This window comes from Myxine glutinosa, chromosome 7 (genome assembly GCF_964187855.1).
Source record: "Myxine glutinosa chromosome 7, kmMyxGlut1.1, whole genome shotgun sequence".
In the NCBI taxonomy this organism is placed as follows: domain Eukaryota; kingdom Metazoa; phylum Chordata; class Myxini; order Myxiniformes; family Myxinidae; genus Myxine; species Myxine glutinosa.
The window spans coordinates 160845915-160859394 of NC_136267.1; the positions used below are offsets into that span (position 1 = coordinate 160845915).

General features: G+C 50.1%; 1 protein-coding gene across 2 annotated transcripts in view; it reads right to left on the minus strand.

The window, feature by feature from the left end:
• The window catches only part of LOC137431777 (SWI/SNF-related matrix-associated actin-dependent regulator of chromatin subfamily E member 1), a 75401-nt gene that overhangs the window by 44181 nt on the left and 17740 nt on the right, over positions 1 to 13480 (minus strand). For both annotated transcript variants that reach the window (XM_068123476.2, XM_068123475.2), the window contains exon 2: positions 4207 to 4256. In XM_068123476.2, coding sequence (XP_067979577.1) covers positions 4207 to 4256 — 50 coding nt within the window. The remainder of the gene's footprint in view (positions 1 to 4206; positions 4257 to 13480) is intronic.

Here is a 13480-nt window from a genome sequence, read left to right on the forward strand (position 1 = left end):
AGGTTGTATAAAATTAAGAGCGAGAATTGACAAATTTCAAACGCATTGACATACTTTTTACGACTTAAAATAAATTGTGTTTCAGGCAAAAAATAATTACTGAAAAAACCCCATCCCACACCCTACCAGCTTCCCCTGCCCCCATCCTGCACTCTCCCAACATCCCCCCCCCCCTACTTCCCACACCCTCCCAACTTTCCCCCATCCCACATCAACCCAGCTTCTCCCCTCCCACAAACCTGCACCCTTCCAGCTTCTAACCCAATCCCACCCCCCAAAACCACGCCCTCCCAACTCCCCTTCCCCCCAAACCATACCCTCCCAACTCCCCTCCCCCCCAAAACCACACCCTCCCAACTCTCACCCCAAACCACACCCTCCCAACTCTTCCCCCAAACCACACCCTCCCAACTCCCCTTCCCCCCAAACCACCCCCTCCCAATTCCCCTCCCCACCAAACCACACCCTCCTAACTCCCCTCCCCCCCCAAACCACACCCTCCTAACTCTCTACCCTCCCAACTCTCCCCCCCAAACCACACTCTCCCAACTCTCCCCCCCAAACCACACCCTCCCAACTCTCCCCCCCCCAAACCACACCCTCCCAACTCTCCCCCCAAACCGCACCCTCCCAACTCTCCCCCCCAAACCACACCCTCCCAACTCTCCCCCCAAACCACACCCTCCCAACTCTCCCCTCAAACCACACCCTCCGAACTCTCCCCACCAAACCACACCCTCCCAACTCCAACTCTCCCCCCCCCCCCAAACCACACCCTCCAAACTCTCCCCCCAAACCGCACCCTCCCAACTCTCCCCCCCAAACCACACCCTCCCAACTCTCCCCCCCAAACCACACCCTCCCAACTCTCCCCTCAAACCACACCCTCCCAACTCCAACTCTCCCCCCCCCCCCAAAACCACACCCTCCCAACTCCCCCCCCCCCCCCCGAGCCACACCCTCCCAACTTGCACTCTCATACCACACCCTCCCACCACTCCCACACCCTCTCAGCTTCACCCACCTGCCCTCTCCCCTAGCTCCTTTCCACATTCCTGCGCCCTACCAACAGCACCTCCTCCTCTGTCCCTAGCTACGAGGACTTCAGACATCCGAGGCCTCTGCTTGCTGATAGAATGGATATATATTTAACAGAATCCTCCATAGTGTCTCTCCGTGGCTAATGGCTCTTCCGGTTTGATAGGACTGAACCCGTCCTGACGGCAAAGTTGCACTTTACATGAAGAACTCCATTTCTTACTGTCTGTGTACTGCTCTTACACCTCCCAACCCCAAGGAGTACTGTTGGCTGCTACTTCCCCTCCGCCGCACCTCATGTTCGTCTGTGTGTTGTACCGTCCTCCAAACAGCAATGACTGCATTTACATCCCTATCTCTATCGCTATCACAACATAGACGAACTTTCAACCACTCATCCCGACTCTCTCTTCCTCATACGTGGTGATTTCCATTGTCACCACGCAAATTGGCTGGGGGTTGGTACCTTGTTCACCAGCCATTGCATTTCAGCAAAGGAATACTGTGACTCCATGGGACTGACTCGATCTGTAAACTTTCCAACTCGGATTTCTGCCAATGGTAAATCCTCTCTTTTGGACTGTGTGATGACCGATGAAAAACTTCCCTGCTAAAGTTTCCTATTCTTCCTCTGCTCCAGTTGGTTCATCGGATCATGTGCTGTTTGAATCAACATCTCTCTAGCTATTCTCATTGAGCAGTCTCAGCGTCGGTGACTGTGACAGCTCACTCAAGGAGACTGGCAGGGATTGCAAACAGCCATCTCACTTCAGGACTAGTCTCCTATATCCGTCCTAACGATCTTAACTCAACCGGGGAATTCTTTCAAAGCCGCCTGCAATCTCTTACACAAAGATCTATCCCATCTCGTCGGCAGTTATCCTCCCCTTATTCCCTCATGTGGTGAGTCAGTTGTAGGGCAGTTCAACATTGAAAGTTCAAACTTGTGTCACCACCTCAAAACCTGATGGTACCTTGTTAAGTCTGTCTCTGTTGTATGCTCCACACCTCCATCCCATTCCCGACTTCAAATGACACCACAGCTGACTGCGCTCGTGAAAAGGCTGAACACCTCGATTCTGTGTTTACTGCCAAATCATGTGTCCCCGACCCCTCACTCTCTGCACCTACCCTACCCAGTCATAACCAACTGCTCCTGGACTCTACGTCATTCGCACCTGAAAATGTGGAGAAGTTTCTGGCAACCCTCGACTCAGACTCTAACTGGAACGGACGGCATCAGCACACATGTCCTAAAACCTGTTATACTGCTCTTGCACATCCTCTTTCTGCTCTTTTCACCCTGTCATTCGCTCTACATCATCTTCCATCTGCATGGAAATCAGGCAACGTCACCGCATTACATAAACAAGGTGGAAAGAACAGATCCCTTCTCAACAGACCTATCAGCTTACTTCCAATAATCAGCAAGTTCATGCAATCAACCATCACAGTTGATATGAAATTCTTCCTTTTCTCCAATGGCCTCATCTCAGATCAATTTAGTTTAGACCAGGTCACTCTACCTTGGAAATGCTGCTTCTGCTCTCACAGCAATGGACATGGATAGAGGCCCTCAATGTCAGACATGAGTTCAGGGCCTTCTCTCTATACATATCTCATGTATTTGATACAGTCTGGCATCCCGCATTGCCTCCAGGACCAAAAACAACACCTGGAAAAGGGCAGATGAGCTCCCGTAGGGAGCAAACATCCATCAAGTAAGGGGATTGTGTCTCCTAAAAAAACATGCATCTGCTTTGCACTGGTTCAAGTCATACCAAATACTTTAAAATGGTACGTGCTGCTAATACTTTAAAATGGTACGTGCTGCTTCCTTGCTTGAAAAGGATAGAGCATGGACAATCCCCATCCGTTGGCATCCATGGGAAGGAGGAAATTTCTCTCGCGGAAATGGCCCACTGAGTACTATGAGAAAAGCTGCGCCATTGTTATGACGTCACTGGTACCCAGAGTATCCTGGGAAGTGACGGTACTTCAGCCAAGCTCAGTGGCTGTGTTTGTCTTGTCTAATGTGTGTGTGTGTGTGTGTGTGTGTGTGTGTGTGTGTGTGTGTGTGTGTGTGTGTGTGTGTGTGCGTGTGTGTGTGTGTATGTCTGTTTCTGTGTACGTGCGCGTGTGCATCTCTCAGCTCTAATACGAGCCTTAGCCCATGTATAAGAAAAAAAGCCGGTAGTTGACTGCACATCCTCCATTGTGCAAAGTCCTTCCTTGGCACACTTGAACTCCTATCCACCAACAAGGCGTTTACGCACAGCTTGATGGAGTACTGCTCTTCCCTCTGAGCTGGCGCCCCTGCCTCACACCTTGGTCAACTTCATGCCGTGGAAACCAAGACTTCAGAGATTATAGGAATTCCCCACCATAAAGCTGGGTCAATGGGCACTTCCACATCAGACAGGCAGGTGGCCTATCTCTCTTTTGCACCACCTCTCTGGTCTTTCACCCTCTGCTCTCTCCGTACTTTGTTCGCCCACCCCCCAGGTTTCTGTAGGGTGCACGCATTGGACCATCACTGCCTTCTGATGAAACTCCGAAAATCCAGAGTCACTGCTCACCTCTACTCATTCATTCCTTTTTTATTCCTGCCTATAGAATCAACTTTCACATTCTCTAACATCTCATTCTTCCCTCCAGGACTTCAGGACAGCTGTTCACCACCATCTCAGATCAGCCCCCATACAAGACCATGATATTTTCTAAAACTGCTAACCCCCTCCCCCCCCCCCCCCCCCCCCACCCATCCCATCCCAAGCCCATCTCTTTCCAAGTTTCCAGTTTCTCCTTCCTGAGACTTTGCTTCTGCCTCCATCTTGTCTACCTTGTGTGGCTTCTCCTCACCCTCATTCTTCCCCACATCACTTATTTATCCAACTCTCTCTCTATTTTGTACCTCAACATGCTTTTGGTGTGCACCCCTCTGCCACACTCCAATTCCTATCTTTCTACTGTTACATCTTGATATATTCTATGTTCTAGCTCCTCCACGAGCCTAGACTTTGTAATAAATAAATAAAACACATTAATGCCTTAGTAGTTGTACATAGGGGGAAAAAAATCTTAAGTCACCTCACTACTTTATGATTGCATGCCATCAACATGTGGTGAAATCCAAGGGAGCACAGTAACCAAGGTACAATGACTTACCGCAGGTGGTGTGGATCCTGCAGCTGGAGAGGTAAAGTATGGAGGGCGCCCTGAAAAATTGAATATGGGGTTGGAGGTTAGAGGTGGAGAGAGAGGGGGGGGAGAGGGAGAGAGAGGGGAGGAGAGGGAGAGAGGGGAGAGGGAGAGAGAGGGAGACAGAGACAAAAACAAACATAATGAGAAACCTCGTAATCAAAAACAGCACACGCTTATGCATACGCACCCATCTACATTTTGTTTGTTTGCCTTTTGCACGTTGAGCAAATGCCAAATTTTAATGGCAGTCATTTCTGAGTCAATCAATGTTATTCCTTTTTTTGGGATTTTTTAAATTTGAAAAACAATATTTGAGCAATATTGTGCAGATGGTATAAACATGATTTATAGGTTTTAGAAACATGTGGAATATAGGAAACTGCTGGTCCGTAATAACACCTGGCATTGAAACCATGTGCTGATCACCGAGTATCACAATCTGGAGTTAGATCAATTTGTAAGAACGGATGAGGGGTCAAGGATCAGGAATCAAACCCAGATGGCAGAGCACTGGTATGGTTTTCCAGAGGACCTAGGTTCGATTCCTGGTCTGGGCAGGTAATTTTCACACACTTATCAAGTTTAATTGTTATTTGTGATCTTCAGAAAAGCAGTTCCAGTACAACACAACTATTTGAACCCAGACACGAATTCTTCTTTAAAAAAAAGACCGAAAGTCTAACAGCAGCGTAGCCGGGCTTGTAAAATATTATAAGCCACAAACACACTTTATTAGCTTTTTAAACAGTCGCTAATGCTGTTTATAACATAAAAAAAAGAAATTTGGAGGAATCCCGACATCCACGAGGTAAGTTTTATTTGCAGAACCGAGCGAAGATCTACTGTAATCTATGCCCCACAAGGGTTAGAGGTGTGCTCACTTACCAAGCAGCTAGCTAGCGCTTGCCAAGCCAGCCGTTCCTCAAGGGTTTTGAATGGAGTGCTTGCTCGAATTCTAAAACCACTTGGCGATCTCTCCACAAGAAACTTGGTAAATTAACACACCGAATGTTCTTGAGACCCGACCATAGATCGACTGTAATCTATATACCCTAAAGAGGAATGACCTATCCTGCTGCTCTCGAAGTGAGCAGATGTTTACGCCGTAATGACATCATATACGTTGTTGTGGAAAACCATTCAGGTCCACACAACTTTAGTCCAACGGTTTGGTTTAATTGCATTTAGATCATCACATCATTCCTGTAAGTAGAAATACACAATAAGCATACGATGCGACATCTCATAAAGCCATTCATATCAGTCAATGCAAGCAAGCTAGATATTCTATAAAGGCGTACCATAAACGAGGCTACCGATGTAACATGTCACAAGGGAGAAGTCTCGGAGCACTGACACAGCAACGGGTCTTATAGTCACGCCCCTAGCGGTGACAACAATGACAGCGAGCAGCGAGCATCCCCACCCGGGTTCAGTACGGATACGATTTCACTACATTCACCCCCCCCCGTCAGAATTATACGGCCGCGTGGCTAAAAGCGAGTGAGCGTCAGCATGAATAGGGCGCGGAGTATCAGTCGGCCCAACCGTAGCGGGCCGGGCGGCGAATTTCTCTGCCAGCACGCGTTCGAAACTCCCCGGGTACGGCGTCTCGTAACCCTGTATCCCCGGTGTCAGAGGCGTCAACAGGGTCGGGTGATGAAGGGGGTAACGCCAAGTCGTCGGACCCGGGCAGTCTCGATGGGGGGAGGGTCGGTGGACTGTCGGCGATGGGAGCGTCGGGAGAGGCCATAGTCTCATAGATGGGTTCGACCGGTTCGTCCGATTCCCTACTAAGGTCGTCGACCCCGCAAGGGGCAAGATGACGAACGGAGACAGTAGTCTCACGACCATCAGACGTCATCACACGAGCATGCTCAGGATTAGCCTGGAGAATCTGCACTTTGTCCACAAGGGGGTCGTGCTTGCTCGCGCGAACCGCCCGTTTAAGGTAGGCCGGCCCGGGCCCAGCGAGCCAACTGGGCAAAGACCGTATACACCCCGAGCTCCTGGGGTGGTGGAAAAGTCGCTCGTGGGGAGTTTGGTTAGTTGCCGTACTCAGGAGTGCCCGGATTGAGTTCAACGCCGCAGGTAGCGACCAAGCCCATTTATCGAGGCCCCGGCCGTGGGTCCGGAGATGGAGCATGACGGCCCTCCAGATAATCCCGTTGAAGCGTTCGATCTGCCCATTAGCCTGGGGTCTGTACGGCGTGGTGTAACTAGACGCAATGTTGTTTTGGAGCAGATAGCCGCGCACCTCCTGAGACAAGAAGACTGCACCCCGGTCGGTATGGACATAGGCCGGGTAACCGAACATTGAGAACAAGTTCTGTAAGCATCGCATCACCGTGGCAGCAGTCATGTCCGCGCACATATAAGCAAAGGGGAATCGTGAGTACTCATCAACGATAGTGAGCAGATAGCGAGAGCCGCTCGACACCGGCAAAGGGCCCTTGAAATCCATCGCCAAGCGTTCCCACGGGCGTGTAGCCTTCACCAGAGTCCCCATAGGAGGGTTATAGAAACGCGGTTTGATTTCCGCGCAGATAGCGCAGTCGCGACAGATACGGCGGATATCGTCAATCGAGTAAGGGAGATTCCCACTCCGCACGAAATGAGCGAAACGCGTTACGCCGGGATGGCCCGCAGTAGCATGCAGCACCCGTAGGCCCTCCAACGAGGTGATACCAGCACATGTAGTCGGGCGTGATAAGGCATCGGCGGCCTGGTTATCCTTCCCTGGGCGATATTTGATGGTGTAACAGAAGTCGGCGAGTTCGATACGCCAGCGAGTGATTTTCTCGTTCTTAATGCGCTGGGCGTGTAAGGTGTCGTACATGAACGCAACGCTTTGCTGGTCCGTGATGATTTGGAAGCTCCGCCCGAGTAGGTACGGGCGCCATCGCCGAATAGACTCGACGATCGCATACGCTTCCTTTTCAACGGACGAGTGCCTCCGCTCAGCGGAGGTAAGAGTCCGTGAAAAGAAAGCCACGGGACGTCCCCCTTGGGAGAGGGTCGCCGCGATGGCCTGATCCGAGGCGTCACTTTCGAGGACGAACGAGCTGCTCTCGTCGATGGTCGCTACGGCAGCTCGGGCGATGTCGGTCTTAAGACCTTCAAAGGCCGTCAATGCGGCCGAACTCAGGGGAAAAGTGTCGCAGGCCACAAGGGGGCGAAGTTTCGCGGAGAAATTTTGCACCCATTTGGAGTAATGGGCGAACAGCCCAAGGGCGCGTTTCAGGGACGCCCGATCGCAGGGAGGGGCCATGTCGAGCAAAGGTCGCAGACGTTCCTTATCCGGAGAGACAGAGCCATGGGTCACGGTGTACCCCAGAAGATCTATGGTGCGTAGGCAGTATCGGCACTTATCCTCGTTCATAGTTAAGTGATACCGTTGCGCGACCTCAAGGAAGCGCTTCAGATTAGCGTCATGGTGCCCTTGGTCATATCCACAAACCGTAAGGTTATCGAGGTAGACGAAAACATCGGTTAAGTGCTCCCGCGCAACGAGGTCATCCATGGCCCTCTGGAAACAAGCGACCCCGTTCGTCACCCCAAAGGGCAATCGTGTAAATTGGTACAACCGCTGCCCCGACTCGAAAGCGGTATAGATACGATCCGCCCTAGAGATAGGGATCTGGTGGTACGCACTACGGAGATCGAGAGTACTATAGACCGAATACTGGGATACCTGTTGCACTAGCGCGTCCATCCCCGGAAGGGGGTAGGCATCCAGCTGTGTAAAGCGGTTAATCGTTTGGGAATAGTCGATTACCATGCGTTTGCGATGGGCCTCGCTGCGCACCACTAAGACCTGAGCGCGCCACGGCGACCTGCTAGGTTCTATGATGCCGTCCTTCAAGAGCTGAGCCATTTCGTCCGCAATGAATTGCATGTCCGCGCGAGAGTAGCGTCGCGATTTTACCGCGACGGGGGTACAGTCGGAGGTTAGATTGGGGAACAGCGAAAGCGGCCGGACGTCCATTTGCGCTAGGGCGCACACCGTTAGCGCGTCGTCCGGCCCCACAACAAGAGTGTCAGGCCCACCGAACTCCATTACCAGACGTCCATGCAGCTTAAGAAAATCGTGTCCTAGCAGAATATCAGCACATAATGCGGGTAAAACCATAAGGTGTACATCAGGGAAAACCCGTCCCTTTAGCACGAGTTTCAATCGGCATTCCCCTTTCGTGCTGAGCCGCAGTCCCTGGGAAGCCATGAAGATCCGTCTCGTAGACCGCCCGATCCGCCATCCATGCCTGAGCACAAGTCGTTGGTCGATAAAACTATCCGTAGATCCGGTATCCACCAAGGCCTGAACACAATGGCCCTCAACCATAAGGGGAATAAGGGCTTGAGCCAGGCCAGACGAGGCAGCTGGGAGCGGGACTGAGCCCCCCGAATGGGTCGGTCCTGCCTCGCGGGTGGATCCTACACCAGCAGCAGTTTTGCGAGCGTGGCCGGAGGCTGTGTTGGCCATGGGGATCCCATTATCGTCATCAGAGGGCTTTCCCCAGCATTCCGGTGTTTCGCGATTCAAAATCCGACGAGAAAAGGCCTCCGTAGTATTTGACATTGCCTTTTGACACTCCTGGCAGATAAAGGCTTCCGTAGTATCCGAAATCGCCTTTTTACATTTTTGGTCGCTTTGACAAGAGGCTTCCGTAGTATTCGAAATTGCCTTTTTACATTTTTGGTCGCTTTGACAAAAGGCTTCCGTAGTATTCGAAAGTTGCCTTAACTCTTTTGACGGGGCGGGGGCCGCCGTTAGCTCGTGGGCGACTCGAGGAGTACGAGGGGCTTGGTGAAGTGTGGCCCGTGGTTTGGCCAAGGACGCGGCCTTTGTCCCCGATGGAGAATGAGACGGTGGTGGCTGTCCGGTGGCGCCAATCAAGGTCGTCTGAGCGCCCAGCGGGCCGCAGAGAGCGGCCCTCCCCTTCGAAGTCGGGTAAGGTGCTGGGCTCGTGGGTTCTGCTACGAACCCGTTCAAGGTTGCTGCGCCCGCGCGGCCGCGGCTGCGCGAGTCGAAGGGCCGCGAGCCGCGTGCCGTTTTCTTGCACACTTTCGCGTAATGTCCCTTTAGCGAGCACAAATGGCAAATAGCGTCACGTGCCGGACACACGACTCGGGCATGACGAGGCCCTCCACAAAAAAAACATGCGGCCCCGCGCAAGGCCTTGGGTCTGCTGGTCGTAACGGCAGCTGTCAGGGTAGGGTCATCCTCCGGAGCATCCCGGAGTTCAGCAGGCGGATCCACGTCCTCGTCAGTGGTACTCTCCGGCCGGGCGTGTAGTGAGGTGCCCGCCAAAAGGCGCGTGCGATCATAGGCGTTCGATTGCATCCGCGCTTCGGTATACACCGTCGCTTGCTCAACCGCCGTAGCGAAGGTCAGGTCGGTCTTCTCCAAGAGTTTGAGACGTAGTTCCTGGGAGGAGACCCCTGCTATGAAGGCATCTAAAAGTCGATCATCTTTAGCTTGCTCGGGAGTCCGTGGCTCCTTGACGCTGTCCAGCATGAGCTGCCGGAGCTCCTGGGCGTAATGATCCATAGGCTCGTTGGGCTGCTGCCGTCGCGTCTGCAGCAAATAACGCGCATACACAGGGCTTTTTTCTTTTATGTAAAGCCGCTTGAGCTCCGCGATGGTAAGATCATACGTCGTGCATTGAGCGACCGCGTGGTAGACCCGGTAGTCGATTTTTGAGTGTAATATCGCCAGCTTCGCGGCAGGCGTCGGAGCGGTCTCAGGCTCATCAAAGAGATGCTCCAGTTGTCGGAGCCAGTGCTTGAGTTGCAAGCCTCCGTCCGTGGCTTGTGGGTCGGCGCTGAAAATGGACACCGTCAACGTCTTGTTGCCAGCCATGTCAGCAGATCTTAAATGCAATTAAGTGTTGTGGAAAACCATTCAGGTCCACACAACTTTAGTCCAACGGTTTGGTTTAATTGCATTTAGATCATCACATCATTCCTGTAAGTAGAAATACACAATAAGCATACGATGCGACATCTCATAAAGCCATTCATATCAGTCAATGCAAGCAAGCTAGATATTCTATAAAGGCGTACCATAAACGAGGCTACCGATGTAACATGTCACAAGGGAGAAGTCTCGGAGCACTGACACAGCAACGGGTCTTATAGTCACGCCCCTAGCGGTGACAACAATGACAGCGAGCAGCGAGCATCCCCACCCGGGTTCAGTACGGATACGATTTCACTACATACGTAATGACGTAGCATGATGGCCGGACACAAAAACGCCGCTACTTTAATATATACAAGATGTATGTTTAACCTCCAGTAACGTTGCAGTCACTAGAAAGGGATTAGTGTTACGATAAGATTTACTATAATAAAAACGTTACGTTATTATTACAAAAATTATATATATATTTAAAAACCGAGGTGAATTCCTTACTTCCACGGTTACACCGCTTCAATCCATCAACTTTCCATTCACGACATTGGGATTAAAGTGTTATGGTTATATTTACTATAATAATATTATTATTCCGAAAACGATACTACGGAAACGATACCACTGTATCAAGAAACCTGGGTTTAATTTGTCCGAAGCGGACGGTGAGTCATAACGCCTAAGGCCTATACGTACCGTTTTGTTGGAAGAGACATAACGCCGATGCTTTCGATATTTGATGGTCATTTTAACAATCGGTTTGTTTGTGCTTCACAATGAATGAAAAACGTAAAGGCAGAGCATGGCGATTGTGATATATGACAGGTTTGACGATATGTTCGGCCTGAACGGCATATACATTGAAATGGCGGTGTGTTGAGAGTCAGCTGCAGCACCGCTGTGATGACATCAGACGTAATCACATCACCCTGTCATGTGACCAGATTCTGAGCTCTGATTGGTATACGTTTGAGGGGACATACATACATACATACATAAATACAGACGGACAAACACTGTTCTAGACAGCTCTGCCCGATGGGCTACAAAATGAATGAATGATCGTTTTAAGGCCATTTTCCCCGCTAGAGCAGGGGTTAGCCTTGCGGGCCCCATGACAATCATGGTTCCCTGTTTGAGGCTTTTTTTTTTTATGGCCGGATGCCCTTCCTGACGCCAACCCTTAGTCCCCTCTTACGATGCGCAGGGACACGGTGTACCTATTCTAAACCGGGGTACACACCGGGCTACACTGTAAAAAATTTAAATTGAAAAAAAGATGGCCAATGCAGGTATTCCAGAAGCTATTTGGCAATAGCACATTCTAGAATCTCAGAAATTAAAGATAAAAGTGAAACAAGTTTTAGTTTTGAAAAACATGGGTGCTTGTGAGAAAGTTTCTTCAAGATGTGAATTATCATGGCTCGCTTAAATGAGGGTGGAAGCGTTGAAGATGCAATGGAACAAGACGGCACTTTCAAAATGAAGTATTCTACCCCAGAATGCTTGGCGCACGTGCCCAGAAATCCCCGACGACGTCTGTGTTCAGGGCATCATAAAGTAAACTATGTGTCGGAGATAAGTATTGTTACATAAAATGGTATTGTTATCACCAAGCTTCCGAAATAAGCTGAAAATACATGGAAATGTATCCGAAAACAAGGGCTGTGCCTCCGCACGACGAAAGACTTGGAGAACTTTCTCAGCTCGCCGAATGGGAAAACTGCTCGCACTGCAAACCCCAGTGGACAAGCGTCTGCTTCACCAACCCCCGATGGATCTCTATCAGTGAATGGACTGTGTGTCTGAAAGGAGATTTGTGTGTGTGTTTTATATTTATCCACTGCTGCCGCTGGCTTGGATAAACAGGAAATAAACACCTCTTAGTCTCATCCACGGATATTCGTCATAATATCTCTCGTTCCACGAGTCATATTTGCATTCAGGAACACAACAATGATGAATAACCATTATGAAATTTCCACTCTTTCGTCTAAATGCTGAAAAATATGTTCAAAAGACGATTTGAATTACAGATTTTGTACAAGTAACGGCAGCGGTACCCGGCAAACCGCACCGATTCAGTGTAAACACACACACAGCGCATGTGCAAAATATCTATCTCATTTAGCATTAATACATCATTTTGAAAGTCCCGTATTGTTTATTTTCGTGATGTGGAAGTAAATTAGACAAATCCAACCAAAAATGACAGAACTTTATCCAGTAAAGGAAGTTGCTTACTTTGAATAACCAAATATCGAATGGAGAGCATCTTAAATGACTAGAAGGAAGTGGATCAGACAGTATTATATTGCATGGTACAAAGTGTAGAACACAATATCTTTCAATCTATCAATGTCTTTCAATCCTGACAAATCTCACACTCTCACTTTGTCTCTCCGAAAAGACCGTCTGGACAACCCTCCCATCTACTTTCTGAACAATCCTCTCCAAGAGATTCTGCCACTCAAGCTTTTGGGTCTCACTATCTGCCATGATCTTTCCTGGGCAAACCACATTTCCAAGCTGGCCTCCAAAGCCAGTTTCTGACTGGGCATCCTCCGTCGTGCGAAGTCCTTCCTTGGCACACCTGAGCTCCTCACCACATACAAAGCTTTCATCCGCAGCTCAATGGAAAACTGCTCTCCCCTCTGGGCTGGTGCTCCTGCCTCACACCTAGCTCGGCTTCACTCTGTTGAAACCAAAGCTTTCAGAATCATTGGAATCTCCCGTGATGAAGCTATCTCTGAGGGCCTTTCCCTCTCTCACCGCAGGCAGGTTGGTGGTCTTTCTGTCTTCTACCGACTCCTCTCCGGCCTTGCTCCCCCAGCTCTCTCTGTGCTCTGTTCCCCAAATATTCCTACAGGTCGCACAAGCTGTGCCAGAAACCCTCCTCTGGTGAAACTGCCAAAATCAAGATTCTCCGCTCACCTTCACTCATTCATTCCTCTTTTCTCCCGCCTCTGGAACAAACTCCCTCACTCTCTTCAATCCCTCTCCTCCCTCCTCCCTCCAGGTCTTTAAAACAGCTGTTCACCACCATCTCTTATCTTCCCCCATTCAAAACCTTGATCTTTTCTACCCCCGTTAAAACACCGCAAATCTGCCTCTTTCAATCCCCAACTTCTTTCCTGAAATTCCTTGTAGTGTTAATTTGCTTTATACCCTGTACCCCTCCCTCCTCCCCAGCCCTCCACCCACCACAGATCTACCGACATCCCTGTTCTCTTCTGTTGTTGTGCTTGTGTGCTTCCCTCTCCTTCCCCCTCCTTCCCCCTCTTGTCTCCTGCTCCCTTCATTATATGTTTTATGGATCTG